The following is a 24,727-nucleotide window of genomic DNA, read 5'->3' on the forward strand; positions in this document are numbered from 1 at the left end:
CTAGTGGGCTAAACCGGCATGGCAGCTTGTTATACAAACAGGGGGGTTGGGGGCAGCGGAGAAGGCACACAGAGTCGATAAATATTAACAATTGATATTCTAATCCTTTGCACATGAACGCTCACTCCTTCGGGAACAATTGCAATCAATATATATTTACGCTCAGTGTGTCGTCGGGATCCTTGTTGGAGAGTTTTTGTCCTGTTGGAGAGTTTTTGTCCGCGTTCTCTCTCTCGGTTAGAATGGATCTTTCAAAGCGACATTCATTAATGTTGTTATAGAATGGATGTTTCGTCGGTCTTCGTGTTCAATGATAGAATTTCTAGCTGCAGACTATTCATTAATATCAAAGACTTGTTATTATTCTGTCGGTATCGATAGTCTAAAAGTTTAACCACGTGGTATGGTTAAAGTTAAGTAGAGGGATGCAGGGTCAAACCTATTGGCCAACTCGTAATGGAGTGGAGGCCTGGTCTCAAGAAAGTAACCCTGGGTGGGGGTTTTATTCAGAATGACAGAAAAAGGCTGTCTCATGACGCCAGGTCTTGTCTGTGTCCCTGGGGGCGTGCCGATGACTGAGTTAAGCTTTGAACAAAAATACAATTCTATCACATTAACATCAGTACATAGCATCAAAATATTCCAAATAGCTTTATCCTTATTCATACATTTTATACAACCATTAGATGTAAGTCTCATCGCTGAGGCTAGTATATAAACCTTAGTATGGTAATATGGCAATATTGTCTCTCGTGAGTTTCATAAAATTGTACCCAACGGACCAGTTCGTAGCTGGATTCTTCACCGATCTTTTATACCTTCTCCAGAACATAAATGTTGTTCGGTTACCCCGTCCTGTGAGGTGGAAGAATCCTTTGGTCTCTTCTATGAAACCACTCTCTGTCTCAAAACTGGGCCATGAGGCAGGACATTCTCCTTTGGAATTTTTACGACCCCTCTCACCACAGCAGCCTGGGTAAGGGGAGGTAGGTAGGGGAATGGTGCATAGAAAAGGCCTGGTGCAGAGGGAGGGGGTTCAACTGTGTTTTCTGTACCCAGAGAGAGGGCAACGTCATGACAGTAGTTACTCCACAATACTAACCTAATTGACAGAGTGAAGAAAGCCTGTACAAAATAAAAATATTCCAAAACATGCATACTGTTGGCAACAAGGCACTAAAGTAATACTGCAAAAAATATGGCAAAGCAATTAACCTTTTGTCCTTAATACAAAGTGTTATGTTTGGGCCAAATCCAAAACAACACATTACTGAGTACCACTCTCCATATTTTCAAGCACAGCGGTGAATGCATCATGTTATGGGTTTGCTTGTAATTGTTAAGGACTGGGGACTTTTTCAGGATAAAAAAATAAATGGAATGGAGCTAAGAACAAGCAAAATCCTAAAGGAAAACCTTGTTACGTTTCCTTTCCACCAGACACTGGGTGATGAATTCACCTTTCAGCAGGACAATAACCTAAAACACAAGGCCAAATCTACACTGGAGTTGCTTACCAAGAAGACTGTGAATGTTCCTGAGTGGCTGAGTTACAGTTTTGACTTACATTTGCCTGAAAATGGTTGTCGAGCAATGACCAACAACCAATTTGACAGAGCTTAAAGAACTTTGAAAAGAATAATGATAAATGTTGCACAATCCAGTTGTGGAACGCTCTTAAGAACTTACCCAGAAAGACTCACAGCTGTAATCACTGCCAAATGTGATTCTAACATGTATTAAAGCAGGTGGTTGAATAGTTACAGTTGAAGTCGGAAGTTTACATACACTTAGATTGGAGTCATTAAAACTTATTTTTCAACCACTCCACAAATTTCTTGTTAACAAACTATAGTTTTGGCATGTCGGTTAGGACATCTACTTTGTGCATGACACAAGTAATTTTTCCAACAATTGTTTACAGACAGATTATTTCACTTATAATTCACTGTATCACAATTCCAGTGGGTCAGAAGTTTACATCCACTAAGTTGACTGTGCCTTTAAACAGCTTGGAAAATTCCAGAAAATTATGTCATGGCTTTAGAAGCTTCTGATAGGCAAATGTACATAATTTGAGTCAATTGGAGGTGTTCCTGTGGATGTACTTCAAGGCCTACCTTCAAACTCATTGCCTCTTTACTTGCCATCATGGGAAAATAAAAATGAATCAGCCAAGACCTCAGAAAAACAATTGTAGACCTCCACAAGTCTGGTTTATCCTTGGGAGCAATTTCCAAATGCCTGAAGGTTCCACGTTCATCTGTACACACAATAGTACGCAAGTATAAACACCATGGGACCAAGCAGCCGTCATACCGCTCAGGAAGGAGACGCGTTCTGTCTCCTAGAGATGAACGTACTTTGGTGCGCAAAGTGCGAATCAATCCCAGTACAATAGCAAAGGACCTTGTGAAGATGCTGGAGGAAACAGGTACAAAAGTATCTATATCCACAGTAAAACGAGTCCTATATCGACATAACCTGAAAGGCCGCTCAGCAAGGAAGAAGCCACTGCTCCAGTTTGCAACTGCACATGGGGACAAATATCGTACTTTTTGGAGAAATGTCCTCTGGTCTGATGAAACAAAAATAGAACTGTTTGGTCATAATGACCATCGTTATGTTTGGAGGAAAGAGGGGGAGGCTTGCAAGCCGAAGAACACCATCCTAACCATGAAGCACGGGGGTGGCAGCATCATGTTGTGTGGGTGCTTTCCTGCAGGAGGGACTGGTGCACTTCACAATATAGATGGCATCATGAGGAAAGAAAATTATGTGGATATATTAAAGCAACATCTCAAGACATCAGTCAGGAAGTTAAAGCTTGGTCGCAAATGGGTCTTCCAAATGGACAATGACCCTAAGCATTCTTCCAAAGTTGTGGCAAAATGCCTTAAGGACAACAAAGTCAAGGTATTGGAGTGGCCATCACAAAGCCCTGACCTCAATCCTATAGAAAATGTGTGGGCAGAACTGAAAAAGCGTGTGCGAGCAAGGAGGCCTACAGACCTGACTCAGTTACACCAGCTCTGTCAGGAGGAATGGGCCAAAATTCACCCAACTTATTGTGGGAAGCTTGTGGAAGGCTATCTGAAACGTTTGACCCAAGTTAAACAATTTAAGGCAATGCTCCCAAATACTAATTGAGTGTATGTAAACGTCTGACCCACTGGGAATGTGATGAAAGAAATAGAAGCTGAAATAAATCATGCTCTCTACTATTATTCTGACATTTCACATTCTTAAAATAAAGTGGTGATCCTAACTGACCTAAGACAAGGAATGTTTATTGGGATTAAATGTCAGGAATTGTGAAAAACTAAGTTTAAATGTATTTGGCTAAGGTGTATGTAAACTTCTGACTTCAACTGTTTCTAGTTAAGATATATTAGTGTTTTATTAGTCTTTGTGTTTTTTCTTTTTTTTTTTTTACTTATGTTAGAATTTGTAGGGGTGTGAATTCTGAAGGTACTGTATAACATCTCCATTATTATCCTATAACAACCTCTAATACTGGACCACGGGAGTTTTCTGTCAGGGGAGTCGGCGAGCGTGAATGTATGTGGGTATCAACGTATCAGTGTTTGTCTATGTTACAGTTGGCATCGGCAGTGAACAGCTTGGCAATTAATTAACCATGACCAGAGAGGAATGGGGGAGGGGGGGGGGGTGAATTAAAGTTGGTGGCTGAGAGGAGTGCTGGGAGGAGGTGCAGTGGGGGAGGTATGAGGGCGGAGGGGATGGAGAACACAGACTGTAAATAAAGCCCCTATAGGAAGACGATGGGGTGCTAAATGAAGCCACAGCCACAAATATTCACCACCTAGAATGCTGAGACAATTAGGCCACGTTCACACCGCCAGACAGACCCTGATACGTTCACACCGCCAGACCCTGATACGTTCACACCGCCAGACCCTGATACGTTCACACCGCCCGACCCTGATACATTCACACAGTCAGACAGACCCTGATACGTTCACACCGCCAGACCCTGATACGTTCACACCGTCAGACAGACCCTGATACGTTCACACCGCCAGACCCTGATACGTTCACACCGTCAGACCCTGATACGTTCACACCGTCAGACAGACCCTGATACGTTCACACCGCTAGACCCTGATACGTTCACACCGCCAGACCCTGATACGTTCACACCGCCAGACCCTGATACGTTCACACCATCAGACAGACCCTGATACGTTCCCACCGCCAGACCCTAATACGTTCCCACCGCCAGACCCTGATACGTTCACACCGCCAGACCTTGATACGTTCACACCGCCAGACCCTGATACGTTCACACCGCCAGACCCTGATACGTTCACACCGTCAGACCCTGATACGTTCCCACTTCCAGACCCTGATACGTTCACACCGCTAGACCCTGATACGTTCACACCGCAAGACCCTGATACGTTCACACCGCCAGACCCTGATACGTTCACACCGCCAGACCCTGATACGTTCACACCGCCCGACCCTGATACATTCACACAGTCAGACAGACCCTGATACGTTCACACCGCCAGACCCTGATACGTTCACACCGTCAGACAGACCCTGATACGTTCACACCGCCAGACCCTGATACGTTCACACCGTCAGACCCTGATACGTTCACACCGTCAGACAGACCCTGATACGTTCACACCGCTAGACCCTGATACGTTCACACCGCCAGACCCTGATACGTTCACACCGCCAGACCCTGATACGTTCACACCATCAGACAGACCCTGATACGTTCCCACCGCCAGACCCTAATACGTTCCCACCGCCAGACCCTGATACGTTCACACCGCCAGACCCTGATACGTTCACACCGCCAGACCCTGATACGTTCACACCGCCAGACCCTGATACGTTCACACCGTCAGACCCTGATACGTTCCCACCGCCAGACCCTGATACGTTCACACCGCTAGACCCTGATACGTTCACACCGCCAGACCCTGATACGTTCACACCGCCAGACCCTGATACGTTCACACTGCCAGACCCTGATACATTCCCACCGCCAGACCCTGATACGTTCACACCGCCAGACCCTGATACGTTCACACCTCCAGACCCTGATACGTTCCCACCGCCAGACCTTGATACGTTCCCACCGCCAGACCTTGATATGTTCCCACCGCCAGACCCTGATACGTTCACACCGCCAGACCCTGATAGGTTCACACCGCCACACCTTGATACGTTCCCACCGCCAGACCTTGATATGTTCACACCGCCAGACCCTGATATGTTCCCACCGCCAGACCCTGATACGTTCACACCACCAGACCCTGATACGTTCACACCGCCAGACCCTGATACGTTCCCACCGCCAGACCCTGATACGTTCCCACCGCCAGACCCTGATACGTTCCCACCGCCAGACCTTGATACGTTCCCACCGCCAGACCTTGATACGTTCCCACCGCCAGACCTTGATACGGTCCCACCGCCAGACCCTGATAGGTTCCCACCGCCAGACCCTGATACGTTCACACCGCCAGACCCTGATACGTTCACACCGTCAGACCCTGATACGTTCCCACCGCCAGACCCTGATACGTTCACACCGCCAGACCCTGATACGTTCACACCGCCAGACCCTGATACGTTCACACCGTCAGACCCTGATACGTTCCCACCGCCAGACCCTGATACGTTCACACCGCCAGACCCTGATACGTTCACACCGCCAGACCCTGATATGTTCCCACCGCCAGACCCTGATACGTTCACACCATCAGACCTTGATACGTTCCCACCGCCAGACCTTGATACGTTCCCACCGCCAGACCCTGATACGTTCACACCGCCAGACCCTGATACGTTCCCACCGCCAGACCCTGATACGTTCACACCGCCAGACCCTGATACGTTCACACCATCAGACAGACCCTGATACGTTCACACCGCCAGACCCTGATACGTTCACACCATCAGACAGACCCTGATACGTTCACACCGCCAGACTCTGATACGTTCCCACCGCCAGACCTTGATACGTTCACACCGCCAGACCCTGATACGTTCACACCGCCAGACCCTGATACGTTCCCACCGCCAGACACTGATACGTTCACACCGCCAGACCCTGATACGTTCACACCGCCAGACCCTGATACGTTCACACCGCCAGACCCTGATACGTTCACACCGCCAGACCCTGATACGTTCCCACCGCCAGACCCTGATACGTTCACACCGCCAGACCCTGATACGTTCACACCGCCAGACCCTGATACGTTCACACCGCCAGACCCTGATACGTTCACACCGCCAGACCCTGATACGTTCACACCGCCAGACCCTGATACATTCACACCGCCAGACCCTGATACGTTCCCACCGTCAGACAGACCCTGATACGTTCACACTGCCAGACCCTGATACGTTCACACCGTCAGACAGACCCTGATACGTTCACACCGTCAGACCCTGATACGTTCACACCGCCAGACCCTGATACGTTCCCACCGCCAGACACTGATACGTGCCCTCCGCCAGACCCTGATGGCACACTCATTAAGTGTGTGAGAGAGAGTGTGTTTTGTGGCTCAAGGAGTAGAGAGAAGGTGGACTAGATAGCTACCACCATAGCACTAGCCTAATGATCCTTCTACCCATCCCGTCATTTAAGATCAATGGACACACACTGTGAGTGTGGGATAGATGGCCTCTTCTGGCTCAAACCTCCAGGACAAGAAAGACGTGGTATATTGCATCGTGTCGACCGTGATAAAGATCAGTCAAGACCAATGTGAAGGCATGAGGGAGAGTTGTGGATGGATGTGATCAGTGGCTCTAGAGAAACAAACGCGTAAGCCAGTAGGAAATGTTCAAAAGATCTTAAAGCTTTACACAGGTGAATGAAATATGGCTGAAGCCTAATGATGATTTACATAAGAGTTGCCACCGTATACCGTCTAAAAGTTCTTAAAGGTCAATGGACACTATCTAACAAGGCCATACAAAAACATGCATAAGACATAAAGTAAGAAACGTTTCAAAGTCTTGACACCCTGCTATCCTGCTTTCATTCACATTTACATGTATGATGTCCAATTAAAGGTTTACCCTGGGTTTACTGAGGAGAGGGCTCATTCCTGGTGGTGTTTGGCTCCAGCTCCCCCTGCCCTCCCAGAGCTGAGTCAGTATCTGAGGAGGCCGGCTGCGTGCTAGAGGACCAGCCCCTGGGTTTACTGAGGAGCCCGGCTTACGAGGAACAGAATCCCCCATGGCTCCTTAGGGCACGAGCTACTAAACCCTGATCTACAGTAGATACCGTGTTTGTGTCCATTTATCCGAGGTAAAGGATGTGTAATTGAGAAGGCAGTATGGTTAAAGATGACTGGCTGGGGTAGTGTGTGAGTGTGTTTCTACATGTTCATTACCTAAGGTAAGGGCATTGTATAGTGTACATAAATTGATTATTGCATTGTATATGTACGTATGCATCAGTCAAAGTGTTGGTGTGTGTGGGTGTGTGTGTCTGTGTGTGCTTGTTTATGGCTGTGAGTTTGGCTGGGGTCTGCATCGCCAGTGTGTGCCAAACCTTAAAGAATCACTCAGTGAGAGGGACTAAGGAAGGGAGATGTGGAGTAGACAAGGGGAATGAAAATAGAGAAAAGGCGCAGTTACACACACACACACATTCACACACACGGTAAAACATCTGACCTGTACTGTGAGAAGAATGGGGGAAAAAATCCACAAAATGTGCAGTGAGTTATATAGAGAGGAAAGTAAGGAATAAGGGAAGTTTAAATGTACTTTAAATTTTTCCTAGTTTCATTTTACCCCTGAATACGCATTCTTAGTCTGTCTCCGCTGTCCTGCCACCATTCTCTTTTCCACACTGTTCCCTCTCTTATTTTCTTCTGTCCCTTATGTGTATCACAGCTCTGATCTAACTTTGGTCCTGCCTCTCTATCTTCATAACTTTCTCTCTTTCATTCAATCTGCCTCCCTCTCTTGCCAGCACACTCTCTCTCTCTCTCACCGTTTTTAATTAAAATCTCTCTGCATCAAGGGATTCCGTTGTAGCTGTGATTTAAATGGGAGGGTGACATAAACCTAGCATTACTGTCAGACCAAAGCAAATTCCATCAATTTATGTGAAATTTGCTGCACTGGCCATATATACACTGCATATCATTTTTTCCCTTACTATTCTTTTTTAAAACAAACTTGCCAAAGCAACTCTGTAATGAAATGTTACCACACACACTGCCTTCCTACTGTACCACCTTGCTGTGTGAAACAAAGCACTTTCCCCCCTCCTCGGCATTTTGCCCACCACCTTCTCCCCACCCCCTCACCCACTGTGGACTCAGTCTTGTGTGGATGAGGTCGGGTCTTAATAAATCAGGATGTTACCACTGGCACTAAGGCTAGTTTTTAATTAAAACTGGGAATCAGTCGAGCCGTATTATGAATTGTACTCTGCCACGAGTGAATAAAACATCACTTCTCTCCTAAACATTTTTCTGAGAGTTGGGCGCGCTGTGCTGACAGTGTTATGAAAGAGTCTGGGAGCTTAGTGCTTGCATAAAAATAATAACTCAATAGTGAGGCCCACAGCCATTAGGGTCAACACCATTATATTACACAAAACAGCTACGAGGGCTTTAGCGCTGCTGCTAGGCCAGACTGACGTAGACGCACAGGTTTCACATCGTGACACTTTGATGTTTAAAGTTGTGTCAGTTGATGATACCGAAACACTTTCACACACAGCATGATTATTATGATGCTGATGATCAGGTACTCTTGTCCACTGGCTATTTCCAGGACAAAACTAATGTGAAACATTTGCTTTTCAAACACAAACAATTGCTCCATATATTTAGGGCCATTCATAAAAAGAGGTGAGCAGGGAAACCTATTCTCCACGTTTCCCTTTTGATGGGCAGAAATTAAATAAATACCATCTATGAATATATTTATATGCAAAAATGTGTTTTTTGAAAGCTCCTCTTGAAAGTATCACCGGGTTGAAGCGTAACAACTTGTCTACTTCAATGGTCCTTATTGCTAATTTATGACCTTTTGGTGTCTGTGAGTACAACTGACACCGTCCCAGAGAGAGCAGGGATGAGCCAGCAGATGAAAATTAGCCCCGTGGAGCATAGCGAATAGGAAGCGCTTCATGAATTCAGTCAGAGGATGACTAACTGCAATTCAATCTTACAGCTTTTCACAAGCAAACTTATGAATGCTAATTGTTTCATAATTGAAGGTGTTGGCGGACTCACTTCACTGACTGTGGTGATGCAAATGAAGTCCTCTGGTACTCGTAACTACTGCCACAGAAAACTCAGGCGGGTTTAACCTGGTGGGAGTCCCATCACCTTTTGCACACAGGCCTCTATGTTTGTACAGTCATTTGCATTTATTTGCATTATGAATATACTATAGGTAAGCTGTTCCATTTGGTATGTAACTAATGATATGAAAAGTTTTGTTCTGTACAGCTGGCTATGAATCATCAACCTATATAATGTGTGACAATACACTGCAATTACTCACCATTATTTAATTGACTTTCTTTTTCTAGATGATATCTTGATAAAGAGTACAGAAAGTACAATGTCAAAGATATTCTACTTTGTGTTGTGCTTCTTATCAGTGCTTGACTTGGACTGAAATAGGTGCCGCTACTGTTTACATTTAGGTGCAGGAGCTCCACGATACTTTTGAGCTAATATTCTGTAGGAGCAACCGGAGCACAAGCAGTAGAAAATAGGAGGTTTTGCCCAGGTCAAGCACTGCTTCTTATACAGTAGTTCATGGAGGTGGGTCTCTTAGAACCGTACAACGAACACTCCGAACAAAGTGTGTTTGATTGAAATATTACGATAGTTGTCACACAGGTACCATGTTGGAGTGACAGCTCCGGATGTGATGGTGCTGTTGACGGAGCTGAGGCTTACTCTGCGGCGTGCCTCATGGCTGAGTGCTGGGTGGGATTAAACATCTATTGGGAAGCGTTCCTGGATGTCATTATCCTCGTGGGGAGTCTCATCATTGGCTGGGAGCGGAGACGCACACGGCCCTGGAAGACGGCTGGAGACATGACAGCCGTACGCCTGCAAGAAATAGTGATGATCATAAAAACAATGGCGGAAATGAGATACTGAACTGGAATCCTAGTCTCCAGCGACTCTCACAAGGGTTTAAACATTCTGCCAAAACAGATGCTCCAGCGCTGAATTACACCCTTTAATAATGTAACCTGTCTCACACCTTTGCAAAGTGTGCCGGGTTCTCCAAATAACATGTCCCATGAATTAATGCTTACAATTAATCACAATCCATGAATTAAAACGTTAAATGAATACTTGAAAATGAAATCCATCAGTCATTCACCTGAGTGGAGAACAAAGTAACGTATTACTGTTTGACCGTTATCGGAGATAGAAATGTGAGGAGTTTGATACAGGTCAGGAGATAGCTGCTGTTATTGCTCTGGTACAGTTAACAGTTATCACACACTATACTGAAGAACCCTGGTCACCATCCATCCAATCTGTAACCAAAGCAATATTACAGTCCAAGCCTCTTGAAAGTCAGTTAGGACACTGTATCTATGCACTCAATAAGTGAACTAGTTAGGACACTGTATCTATGCACTCACTAAGTGAACTAGTTAGGACACTGTATCTATGCACTCACTAAGTGAACTAGTTAGGACACTGTATCTATGCACTCAATAAGTGAACTAGTTAGGACACTGTATCTATGCACTCAATAAGTGAACTAGTTAGGACACTGTATCTATGCACTCAATAAGTGAACTAGTTAGGACACTGTATCTATGCACTCAATAAGTGAACTAGTTAGGACACTGTATCTATGCACTCAATCTGTAACCTCCCTGACTTGTGGGCTCACTGCCCCATATGCTTATCAGTGTACATGAGCAATTCCACTTCAGCTGGCCTATTTCCATTTTAAACATCCTTTACAGGTGTGTATGATTTCAAAGTGTTGCCTTTTGGAATGGTGAGAAAACCAGAGTGACCCGTGCCAATAACGGCCCGGTTTTCTCACCAAGTGAACTAGTTAGGACACTGTATCTATGCACTCAATAAGTGAACTTTTTCGAAGCCGTAGTAGCCATTGGGAACAGAATAGAGTTGTCATCCTCAATTGTTAGTTTGTCGTACAGTAAGTCTTAGTATCACAAGGTCTGGGATGTTTTGTCCCTTTGTCCCTTTGTCCCTTCGTCCCTTTGTGCCTTCGTCCTCTGCCTTTATAGGGGTGTAATGCAGACAGACATGGACATCACAGTACTGAACTGGATCAGGTAGAGCTCTTGCCTAAGCATATTTCAGGGTACCATTTTGATTCATTTGACTGTACACAAGAGCTGTTGGTTTTCACTCATGGGAGGCAGATTTTGAGCGGGTATCTATATCCCCATATCTTCTTTTAAGCAACTGCTGCAGCACCAAATTCAATTCAGACCATTTATATCCCTGCACGCAAGAAGGACAAATACAATATTTTCAAACTGTTGTCTCTCTTTCACACACACACACACACACACACACACACACACACACACACACACACACACACACACACACACACACACACACACACACACACACACACACACACACACACACACACACACACACATGCACACAAAGGAAATATCCTGCACACCTACTAATCCAAAGACAGGATCCTGGTTCCAAAAATAACAGCTTGGAATGAGATGGATGGAGGAGGACAGATTATTGCGGCTCTGGTCTGTGAAAAGCTGTCAATAAAACACATTTAAAGTGATTACCGGGCCGTTATTGGCACGGGGGTCACTCTGGTTTTCTCACCATTCCAAAAGGCAACACTTTGAAATCATACATACCTGTAAAGGATGTTTAAAATGGAAATAGGCCAGCTGAAGTGGAATTGCTCACGTACACTGATAAGCATATGGGGCAGTGAGCCCACAAGTCAGGGAGGAGATTAACTTTTCTCCTCCAATCAGAAGAGTGGGTGTAAATAGAAATCTAAGAGTTATTACAGGACCAACTGCTTACCTTCATGGTTGTGTCAAAACACATTACACAACTTCAGGCGTTGTTTAGTACTTTTCTCATTAAAGACACTTGATATTCAGACAAGCCACAGATATTGGGTTTTGTTATAACATATTATAACAATCGAATCCTTCTCCACCTGAAAACAGATTAAGATACAAACTTCATGGCTTCTTTTGGAGAAAATGTTTGGGTCTTTGACACAATTTCTCAGTACTGCAGTACTGTACGAGTTCCGGGCAAAGATAGTGTATGAATACACGGGTCATAAACAGTTTATACGTGCTGTTGTCCTCCGAACTCTCCTAAATATCAAAGCAGGCAATAAAAATGACATATTGTATTTGTTCTCCGTATTCATGCAAACATCCCGACTGTCAGGCCTGACACAATGAGAAGAGAGAGAGTGAGAGCGATTGGCACTCCAACATCCTCTCTCTTGAAATAGACACCATTATGCACTCAATGACTCTCGGTAAACATGTGAATGTATGCCTGGCTGTGTATGGTAATGAGGGGGCTGTGAGTGGCTGCTGCAGAACATCACGTCCAGACCTCAGGTTGAAATAGACCCCCCTCTTCCTCCCCAGCAGCCAGCTAAAGGCCATGCATGTACTTTTCCACTAGAGCCAACATAGTTCACTCCTCTCAGCGGTTTGGCCCTGTGTTCTAGGGGCCAGCTCATCCCCTCAGGGACCTGATAGTACATGCTGCTGTCACAGACAAACCTCACCTTTTAGATAATACTGGGAGTCAATATTCCCCTGAATTGTATACTTTGCCCAACATCACTTGTGTTGTGACTGTAGAAAGCAAATGCGCATGAATTATAAATGACAGCTTTTGATAGCTTCTCCGTATTATGAATTTCCAGGAAACACAACAGCGTGTGTGTGTGTGTGTGTGTGTGTGTGTGTGTGTGTGTGTGTGTGTGTGTGTGTGTGAGTAGGAGAGAGAGAGAGAGCGCACTGTACTACTGTTATTTTGTTTGTACGGCTGTCTTTTGCCAGTGTGATGGCACTCCATTACAGTACCAGTCAAAGGTTTGGACACCTACTCATTCAAGGGTTTTTCTTCATTTTTGCTATTTTCTACAGAATAATAGTAAAGACATCAAAACTATGAAATAACTATGAAATAACACATACTGTATAGTAGTAACCAAAAAAAGTGTTCAACAAATCAAAATATATTTTCCAAGTGACTACCTCATGAAGCTGGTTGAGAGAATGCCAAGAGTGTGCAAAGCTGTCATCAAGGCAAATGGTGGTTACTTTGAAGAATCTAAAATCTAAAATAGATTTTGATTTTTTTAACACTTTTTTGGTTACTAGATGATTCCATGTGTGTTATTTCATAGTTTTGATGTCTTCACTATTATTGTACAATGTAGAAAATAGTAAAAATGAAGAATTACCCTTGAATGACTGGTACTTTTGACTGGTACTGTATGTCAGTGCGTAAACGTGAGTGCCCGTCTAATTTCTGGGCTATTTTGACAAGGTATGCTCGCCACCATCACTCCGGCCCCGTGCTAGTTGTAATTGTGTGATTTATGGCTGACGAAGGCGTCCAATTACAGAGCCATAATATCCACGTCATGCCTCATATCCTAACAGTGTCTCTACATCAGTTGAGCTATGTTAGCCCAAGCTTTCATTAATGACAAGGACACGTTTTATAGTCCATTTAGTCCCACTTATTACCTGGGGTTTTTCAGGGAGGTAACCACCAGTAGCAGTCTGCAGACATTCCTAATTAGTCGGTCGTTTGGATTCAGTGTTGGGTGGGGTTCTAGTCACATGGACCGAGCGCTACAGAGTTTAGCCCCTAGGCTGGTATCAGTGTGGGAGCCTATCTAGGGGCCCATCGGTGTGTAATAGATATCGCAGTGTGCTTTGGTGCGTTAAATAAACCAAATGGTGGGTGAGACGTCTTCAGGGCTTGCTGTGCGGTCTTCTCTTAGACTTCTCATTCTGTTATGTGATCAACCTTTGTGTGCTTTAAGTGCCGTTCTGGGAATTACAGAACTTCATGGGTTCATCATCTGAATGGACATTGTGTATACAGTGAATGTGTAATATGTGCCTGTGTGTGTGTGTTGGTGTGTAAAATGGACCCATTGCAAGGGTACATTGACTGCTTATCAGAGTTTGCGATATGCCAGGGCACATCAATGTGTAGGAATGGGCAGTGTGTGTGTGTGCATGTGTGCGTGCGTGCGTGTGTGCGTGTGCGCATGTGTGTGCGTATATATCTCTGTGTCCATCAACAGTGTGTGGAGAGGCCTATGCTAATTGTTGCCATGGAAACTGAGTGCTGCTAGAGAAGTACAGATTCAAAGGAAGCATCTTCCTTTTCCTCCCCCTCTCTCTCCCATCCCTCTTTCTTTTCTCAGTCTATCTGCTGCCATTCCCCTCTCCCTTTCCTCATTCTTTCTTTCATTCCCTCTCACTGCTTTCCATCAAGGCCCACTCCAGCTGACTATCCTCCCTCTCTTACTCTTTCTCTCACCTCCTCCATTCTCTCTCCATGAATCTCTTTCTCTGTCTCTTGGTGTCCCTCCACCTCCTCATATGCCTTACATTTAGCAGATTGTCTGTATTTCTATTCTCTCTTTTCCTCTGTCGCTCTTCTCTGTCCCTCCCTCCCTCCCTCCCTCGCTCCCTCTCCTGCTCCCTCTCCCTCTCCCTTTAGAGGAGTGTACAATTGACAATTAACACAGGGACCTGTAATTAGTGCTGACGAACCTCCAGCAATTAGTTATCCTAAAGAAGTATTTTTGTCATCTCTACACACCTCCCCCTTTCATCCCCCAGCCTCTCAATCTCTCCTCTCTTTTTTCCCTCTCTATCTTGCTCACTGTCTCGTTCCTATAGGGTTTGTTTGTTCAGGATTTTTCTTTTTACTCCCTCTGCCTTTTAAACTTTTGCTTTTGTTCCACGGTGCTCCATGGTGCTTACACACACACACGCACACAAACACGCACATGCACGCATGCACACACACACACACACACACACACACACACACACACACACACACACACACACACACACACACACACACACGCTATTACAACCATCTCCACAATATTTAGGAGCCGCTGATATGCACGCTCACATACCCACAAATATCATATCCCCCCATAAATGTTCAACTCCCCTGTTATTGTAGTGGTGAGAGGTTAGAATGTCTTGGGGGTATGATATTTGTGCGTCTGTAACTTTCTCACTCATCATTATTCATGATTCATTTAGGATTATCCGTAATCATGTTAGCATCCACATTAATGTAGAAGTGTTTAGAAACGTATTCTATTCTTATTTACAATTAAAGTGACTACAAAATGACCCAAATGATTTACAATTCATCTCTATTGGGTAAAACATTGTCTGAAACACAACCAAAACAAACTTTGTAGTCACGAGCTTGATGGAATCTGGAACCAAGTATTTCACTTTTTACTATTTTAATACACATGTAAGTGAATTTGTCCCAATCATTTTGATCCCCTAAAATGGGGGGGGGGACTATGTACAAAAGTGCTGTAATTTGGAAACAAGTCACCCGATATAGATGAATATACCATCAAATTAAAGCTGACAGTCTGCACTTTAACCTCATCACCATTGTATAATTTCAAATCCAAAGTGCTGGAGTACAGAGCCAAAACAACAAAAAATGTCCCAATACTTTTGGAGCTCACTGTATAGTTTTTCAAATACGATATGTTTAACTACTTTTCTTCTCACTTTGTCATTCTCTCTCTCTTCTTCCTTCCCTCAGACCCCCCCCCCTGCATCACTGTTAATGAAGGTCTATAAAAAAGAGAGATACAGTATGTGGTCATTCAAGTAAAGTGTTGGATGGAGGGATGGAGAGAAAATGAGTGTTTAGATAAAATAGGACAGAAGAGAGGAGGGGTGAAGATGCGGAGGGTATTGAGACTTGTTATTCGCCCGGGGCATTCATCACTCCCTCCCTCAGAATCTGTCCATCTTTCTGTCTGTGTATCAGGGAGCCAGTGTTCACTCATCCCATCAAGCCAGTTCCTCAGTCAACATGCATCTCTCTCTCTCTCTCTCTCTCTCTCTCTCTCTCTGTCTGCTTCTTTCTCGTCCTATCTCTCCCTCTCTCCTTTGCATTTCCCTCTTCTCTCCTCCTCTTGCCTTCTCTCTTTCCTCTCTTCCCTCCCTGTCAGGGATTCAGCCACCCATCCAGCGGGAGATTTTATGTCATCCATAATAAAGACCATTATCCTGCTTGAAAACACCCCTCATGAAATATTGATCAGTATGAGTGTATGTATAGCTTGTATCCATGTGTGTGTGTGTTTATGCACTATTGATGTACTGTATGTCATATACAACCTGTCCTAGCTAGGTTTCCATCCAATTGGCGACAGATTTTCATGTGAATATAAAAAAAATCAGCATAAAGAAACCAGTGGTGTTTCCAGTGAAATGTACTTTTCGCTTAAGTTTTCATTTACCGAATAAAAACCTGAAGTTCAATGTGTTTCTGTGGCATTTTAAACTCTGATATTTTTGTCACAAAAACTGTTGTATTAAATAGCAACTGTGCCTACTCTGGTCATGACATGTGATCTCTAGCCAACAGCTCACAGATACAGTGAGGGTAGTCTACATGATGACATTATTATGGATAAACAGCAGTCAAGCATCAATCATCGTGTCAACAGAATAAGACCCTTGATATTTATTGGAAAGGTGCATCAAGATCACCGTGCACTTTCACCCCCCTGTGAAGTTCGTCATCATTTATTTCATCTAATAAACAGAATGGTTTCCCGAGTCATAGTGGGAGAACCACACACCATATCTCTCCAAGTTTACTTCGATATGATGGTTATTCTATCAATATTTGCGAATAAAGGCGTTTCCACCACCATTTCTCGCATAATTAATATTTCCAATGACAAAAAAAACATGTCGAACAAAAAAAGATCTGTCAGCATTTATAAACTTCCTGTTTCCATCACAGCTGTAGTGATTTTTTACATGGTGTGACTTTACTCGCATAAAAACTGTAGATGGAAACATGGTTAGTGACCTCTCTCTCTCTCCACATTGACCTCTCTCTCTCTCTTTCTCTCTCTCGCCTCCCTCCCCCCAGGTATTACATTCCCACTCCTCGATTATGCCTGTCTGCGGCTGCCACAGCGCCTCCCACCCTCAGGAAAGGCGAGCGTCCCCCACGGCCCTGCCCCCCCAGGAGGTGAGACGTCCTCCCCGGCGCCGTGCGGCCCTCTCCTCCTTCTCCCTGTCCCTCCTGGGCCTCCTGATGTGCCTGTTCCACCTGCCCCCCGCCTGTCACTCTCGCAGAGACAAGGGCGGGGGCGTGGCCCACTACATCCCCATGGCCCAGCCCCCCCACCATCAGGTGCTGCCCAAGCTGGTGCAGGGCCTCAGCATCGCCGTGGTGCTGGTGGGCAACTCTAGCGAGGTGGCGTTGGCGGGCGCCCGGGAGAAGGACGACTTCCTGCACATGCCGCTGGCGCCCAACGTGGAAGTGCTCACCATGAACGAGACGGACCCCAAGAGCATCATCAAGAGCATCTGTGACCTGATGACAGAGCACTGGCTGCAGGGCGTGGTGTTCGGGGACGATACGGATCAGGAGGCCATAGCCCAGATCCTGGACTTCATCTCTGCACAGACACACATCCCCATCCTGGGGGTCCGCGGGGGCTCCTCCATGATCATGGCTGCCAAGGTACAGTGCGTGTGTTTCTATGTGTACTGTGTGAGAGATCGAGAAAAAAAGTATGAGCAATGTTTTTATCTGTTAGTGTTGATCCTCTGTATTTCATTGTTGTCTTAAACAATGATCTGTTCACAATTGAAGCGGCGACGGCTTTCTGGTGCGACATCGTTACCACTATCAGATCAATGCTGGTTCATTCATGGGAAAACAGATGCAGAGGTTTGACAGAGAGCAAGAGGGGTTGTTTCCTTTGAAGAAAACTGGAAAGAGTGGGGAAGTTGGAGACAGGATCAGCGTGGTGAGATAGGAGGGAACAGGAATACAGGGAGAGAAAACGTGCATAGAGAAAGAAAATAATAACTCAAGTAGACTGGCATGAGAGAGAGAGAGAGAGAGAGAGAGAGAGAGAGAGAGAGAGAGAGAGAGAGAGAGAGAGAGAGAGAGAGAGAGAGAGAGAGAGAGAGAGAGAGAGAGAGAGAGAGAGAGAGAGAGAGAGAGAGAGAGAGGAGAGAGAGAGAGAGAGAGAGAGAGAGAGGAGAGAGAGGGAGGGAGGGAGGGAGGGAGGGAGGGAGGGAGGAGGGAGGGAGGAGGGGGAGAGAGAGAGAGAGAGAGAGAGACAGGGAGAGAGAGAGAGAGAGAGAGAGAGAGAGAGGGAGGGAGGGAGGGAGGGAGGGAGGGAGGGGGGAGAGAGAGAGAGAGAGAGAGAGAGAGAGAGAGAGAGAGAGAGGGGATGGATGGATGGATGGATGGATGGATGGATGGATGGATGGATGGATGGATGGATGGATGGATGGATAGATAGATAGATGGATGAAGCTGTACTGTCACCAGACACACAGTGTTACCTCGGCATGACAGAGTTCCACTAGATCCCTCTATGGCTCATCCCTATGATATTTCTCCCCCACCCCTTTTCATTCTATTCACTTTAACCATGTCTAATGGGATGAAGCAATCTGGTCCTGCTTTATCTTAGCCGGCTGTGATCCGCGTGCTGCTGGACTGGACAATTCTTTTCTGCAGAATAATCAACTTTTATTCAGCCTGAACAAACACAACTGTACAAAATGGGCTCCCAGAAACTCCTAGAATTTCAAACAGCCTCCAAAAAAATCTCCCCGGAATGAGTCCGTCCGCTGGGCATTCCAACTGACGTCACGTGCTTTCAGCACAACGGGTTCTATTGTGGATAAAACATCATCTCTGCTCACCCACGTTTGACCCTGCGTCAACAGGGTCCACCAGTAAACATGACCCACCATGACACACTAGGGCCACCAGCCAGCCATTCACCCCCCCTATATCCCCATGACACCATGGAGGATAGCATTGGACAGTCAAATGACATTTACCCCACACATCTCTATCGACAGGTACGACATCCACTGACCCTGCCCCTTGTGCCACGGCCATACATACGTGTCACTGACCCCATAGTATATCCTACACACATAGAAATATTTATGATACACCACCCGCCCATCTTAAACATGTAAACATGATGTATGTTATTGTTCATAAAGAGGTGTACGGGGTATGCATGCAGACTGAAGGTATAATTCATTAAGTGCACGTGCCCTCCATGCGCCAGGAACACAGGCTTGTGCCGCTGCGGCTAAATGGATTTCCCAGGCCGGAAGCCAACACAGGGCCCAGGAGAGAGAAATGGAGCCACATCCAAGGCCATGCTAGTCTCCGTCTCCGAACGGATTTGTGTCTGTTGTTTAATGGGCTGAAACAATATTGGTTGAGAATATGGTAGAATAAGAGCGGGAGAAGGAGAAGGAGAGGGATGGTGAAAGAACAGCCTCTCCTCCTGAGAGGGAATCCTGGGGGAAAGATGGACAGCAGGTGTGTGGAGGGGACGGCGCTAAAGAAGCTAGCTGCTGGAAACGTGGTAGACAGAGTGAGACAGCAGCACAGACTGGAGGCGTGAAGGAGCAAGGAGAGGCCCCGTAGCTGGGAAGAGAAAAGAGAGAGACATAGAGTGAAGAAGGTAAAGTAAAAGGTTGAAGCAGATAGCTTGAGAAAATGTGGTGTAAGGCTTGGGGAACTAGACTGAACAAAAATATAAACATAACAATTTCAATGATTTTACTGAGTTACAGTTCATATAAGGAAATCAGTCAATTTAAATTAATTCATTAGGCTCTAATCTATGAATTTCACATGACTGGGCCGGGGTGCAGCCATGGGTGGGCCTGGGAGGGCATAGGCCCACCAACTTGGGAGACTGGCCCACACACTGGGGAGCCAGGCACAGCCAATCAGAATGAGTTTTTCCCCACAAAAGGGCTTTATTATAGACAGAAATACTCCTCAATTTCCTCAGCTGTCTAGGTGGCTGGTCTCAGATAATCCTGCAGGTGAAGAAGCTGGATGTGGAGGTCCTGGGCTTGTGTGGTTACACGTGGTCTGCGGTTGTGAGGCCGGTGGGACGTTCTGACAAATTCTCTAAAACGACGTTGGAATCAAGCTTATGGTAGAGAAATTAGCATTCAATTCTCTGGCAACAGCTCTGGTGGACATTCCTGCAGTCAGCATGCCAATTGCATGCTCCCTCAGAACTTGAGTCATCTCTGGCATTGTGTTGTGTGACAAAACTGCAAATTTTTTCTTGATATGCTACACCTGTCAGGTGGATGGATTATCTCGGCAAAGGAGAAATGCTCACTGACAGGGATGTAAACAAATTTGTCCCCAAAATTTGAGAGAAATAAGCTTTTTGTGTGTATGGAACATTTCTGGGATCTTTTACTTCAGCTCATGAAACATGGGACCAACACTTCACATGTTGCATTTATATGTTTGTTCAGTATAATAAGCTTCGGAGAATGGACAGAGCGAGACGGGGAAAAAGGAAGTGTAAAAGAAGGTGTTTATCTCTCTCTCTCCCTCTGTCTCGCTCACTGTTGCTCCCTCTTTCTCCCTCTCCTTCTTTCTCCCTCCCTCTTTCTCTCTCTCTCCCTCTGTCTCGCTCACTGTTGCTCCCTCTTTCTCCCTCCCTCTTTCTCTCTCTCTCCCTCTGTCTCGCTCACTGTTGCTCTCTCTTTCTCCCTCTCCTTCTTTCTCCCTCCCTCTTTCTCTCTCTCTCTATCTTTCTCTCTCTCTCTCTTTCATACAAGGCCAAAAGCCGCTGATGCAGTTGGCAAGGCAACCCTTTGCTTACCTGTACAGCAGGATCATAAGTGAGACAGAGAGCCAAGGGGAAATAAGATATTTTCATAGCTGATGTCTGGATTAGAAAACAGGAATGGTGCTGAAATAGTGCACAGAGTTGTATCTACAGTGGATTTTGGTGTGGTGTTGTGAAATATACAGAATATATATCTAGATATCTTTTTATTGTGAAATTGAAACCAAGGGATGGGTGACGGATAGACGGATGGACCAAAGGCTGGTGTTATAGAGGAACAGAGGCAAGGTGCAACAGCTGGTGGGTCTCAGACAGTGTCACCCAGGAACGAGGGAAAAGATGGTGGAGGCGGAGAGAAGAGAAAGATGGATAGAGGGAAGCTGTACTCACATCTGTATCAATGAATAAGATGGAAGAGAGAGAAGGGTGAGAGATAAGTGAGAGAGGAGCGAGTGCATTACTGCATGACGGAAGGAGAGAGAGATGGAAGGAGAGATGGAGTGCGAGAAGGAAAGAGAGATAGAAGGAGAGAGAGATGGAAAGAGAGATGGAATGCGAGAAGGAAAGAGAGATGGAAAGAGAGAGAGAAGGAAAGAGAGATAGAAGGAAAGAGAGATTGGAAAGAGAGATAAAGGAGAGAAGGAAAGAGCGATAGAAGGAAAGAGAGATGGAAGGAGAGAAGAGAGATAGAAGGAAAGAGATAGGAGAGAGAGATAGAAGGAAAGAGAGATAGAAGGAAAGAGAGATAGAAGGAAAGAGAGATGGAAGGAGAGAAGAGAGATAGAAGGAAAGAGGTAGGAGAGAGAGATGGAAGGAAAGAGAGATAGAAGGAAAGAGATATAGAAGGAAATAGATATAAAGAGAGATAGAAGGAAAGAGATAGGAGAGAGAGATAGAAGGAAAGAGAGATAGAAGGAAAGAGAGATAGAAGGAAAGAGATAGAAAGAGAGATAGAAGGAAAGAGAGATGGAAAGAGATATAGAAGGAAATAGAGATAGAAGGAAAGAGAGATGGAAGGAGAGAAGAGAGATAGAAGGAAAGAGATAGGAGAGAGAGATAGAAGGAAAGAGAGATAGAAAGAGAGATAGAAGGAAAGAGAGATAGAAGGAGAGAGAGAAGGAAAGAGAGATAGAAGGAGAGAGAGAAGGAAAGAGAGATAGAAGGAAAGAGAAATGGAAGTATGCAGATTGAAGCAGTCTGGGATAGATCATTCTTCCATGGACTAGAGTTGCTGGTACTGTATATTGCTACAGTATCTAGCTTACATGCCAATCACTCTATTTAGTGATCATCATTAGCCTCTTAATCTAGCACAATGGGCAACATATTGTTTAGCTTAGCAAAAATGATATCAAGTCTTGTGAAGATATTTCTAGATGTGCTACTTGACAAGTCTTCAAGGTTAACTTGATAGCTTGACAAATAGCTGGTGATGTAGGTTATCACCTCAGAGCATCCCACTGGATGAACAGCAGTTCATCTAGACTACACCAGCCAGCCAGCCAGCCAGCCAGCCAGCCAGCCAGCCCAGTCTTCAATATGGAAGAGATTGCATCCTCACCTACAGTGGTGCTGGGATTTAAATATCACAACGTCAGCAATAAATGCAAACGGGAAAAGTAACTAAATGACCCCCGAGGAATCTAATCCAATATGAATCACGGTCTCTACACATTATTTATCAGCACAATCAAACAACAGAAGATGTGCGTGACACCATAAATATTTGATTTGCACTGCATTGTCAATCTAACTGCACTGTCCAATTTGCAGTAGCTATTACAGTGAAATAATACCATGCTATTGTTTGAGGAGAGTGCACAATTATGAACTTGAACATGTATTAATAAACCAATTAGGCACATTTGGGCAGTCTTGATACAATTTCTTAAACAGAAATGCAATTGTTCATTGAATCAGTCTAAAACTTTCAACATACACTGCTGCCATCTAGTGGCCAAAATCTAAATTGTGCCTGGGCTGGCATAATACATTATGGCCTTTCTCTTGCATTTCAATGATGATGGTACAAAAAAATACAAAAAACGCATGTTTTTTTCTTTGTAATATCTTTTATCAGATCTAATGTGTTATATTCTCCTACATTAATTTCACATTTCCACAAACTTCAAAGTGTTTCCTTTCAAATGGTATCAAGAATATGCATATCCTTGCTTCAGGTCCTGAACTACAGGAAGTTAGATTTGGGTATGTCATTTTAGGCCAAAATGGAAAAACAGTTGTGGATCCTTATTATTAAAAGACCCTGTGCATTGATTCTCCACACACTCACTCACACATGCACACACACACTCACTCTCTCTCTCTCTCGCTCTCTCTCTCTCTCTCACACACACACACACACACACATGCTAACACACATCACGGTCACCACTGCTGTTAATATTTATTAGGACTATTTATTGAAGCTGCTATACATAGTCACTTCTCACTATACTACTTGTATATAACAGTCATCATAATTTGGCATAACACATTTTATACATCCTACTGTATATTCAGTTGTGTACATATGTCTCATAACTACATTTGATTGCTTTTTTTTCTTGTACTTTTTATTACTACTCTTGTAAATTTGGACTTTATATTGGGCATTTGATTCTGAAATAATATATTGATATGGTATTGTTGAGGAGAGTTATCAAGTAAGCATTTCACTGTACTGTTTACACCTGTGTCCGTGACCAATAAACTTTGATTTGTTTGGAAATAGCCCCCTCCCTCTCCCTCTGTTGTTGTGTAACAGTGAGAGTCTTGTGTAATGCTAACCGCTAGGTCTACCATGATGAACAAAACAAGCCTTTTTATTTAGCCTGTCAAGGTGTGACCAATTAGTTCTTGTTCCTGCCTGGCTGCATTAAGGGTATTTTTATTTCCAGTGTTTACGTTACGGTGATTACTGTGTGTGTTTATGTGTGTGTGTGTTTATGTTTGTGTGTGTGTGTGTGTGTGTGTGCGCATGCGTGCGTGCGTGTGCGTGCGCGTGCGTGTGTGTGCGTGGGTGTGTGTGCGTGGGTGTGTGTGCGTGGGTGTGCGTGTGTGTGTGCGTGCGTGTGTGTGCCTGCGTGTGCGCGTGCGTGCGTGCGTGTGTGTGTGTGTGTGTGTGTGTGTGTGTGTGTGTGTGTGTGTGTGTGCGTGCGTGCGTGCGTACGTGTGTAGAGGAAATGGGCTAAATGATGGAGCTGAAATGTGTCCAGGCCTAATTGTTGTGGGGGGATGAGTGCAGCAAGCTAGTTGAAGCATTTAATCACAGTATTACAGTGAATTCACTGACACCAATTATGCCCATGCCTTGTTTATGGAAGCCAATGTCCTTCTTCCTGTGAGGGAAGGACATAAGGAGTGGCACTTACCTCCCTAGGGCACTATACTCGTTGTCATTTTAGGGCAATGATGTGAGCACAAGGGCAGGAACACCATGTTTCCCCCGTGAGGAACACTCCCCCTCCTCTTTTCTTTACCGGGGTCTTTCATTTAAATCCTGTTGAGTTGGTCTTTCTGCACACATTTATATTCTCAATTATGGCTTACAATAGCACCTTTTGTTGTACTAATCAGCGAGGTCCTGTATTATAGTAATGTGCTGTTCTGCACCACAGAGCCATGTCTCCCTAAAACACTGCTGCAATTAGAAGCATTTGTAAACGATAAGGGAATTAAAATAAAGCGCCTCTCTGTCCGGCTGGCTCTCTGTCCGGCTGGCTCTCTGTCCGGCTGGCTCTCTGTCCGGCTGGTTCTGTGTTGGTGGCATGGCTCTGAGTGATTAGGTGCTACGGTTGTGGTT

The 24,727-nt window shown here is 45.0% G+C and overlaps 1 protein-coding gene across 2 annotated transcripts in view; it reads left to right on the plus strand.

Moving 5' to 3' along the window:
* grin2ba (glutamate receptor, ionotropic, N-methyl D-aspartate 2B, genome duplicate a) overlaps positions 1 to 24,727 on the plus strand; it is a 93,072-nt gene that overhangs the window by 18,089 nt on the left and 50,256 nt on the right. For both annotated transcript variants that reach the window (XM_029763419.1, XM_029763428.1), the window contains exon 3: positions 17,196 to 17,795. In XM_029763419.1, the coding sequence (XP_029619279.1) occupies positions 17,196 to 17,795 (600 nt within the window). The remainder of the gene's footprint in view (positions 1 to 17,195; positions 17,796 to 24,727) is intronic.

Source organism: Salmo trutta, chromosome 1 (genome assembly GCF_901001165.1).
Source record: "Salmo trutta chromosome 1, fSalTru1.1, whole genome shotgun sequence".
Taxonomy (NCBI): Eukaryota; Metazoa; Chordata; class Actinopteri; order Salmoniformes; family Salmonidae; genus Salmo; species Salmo trutta.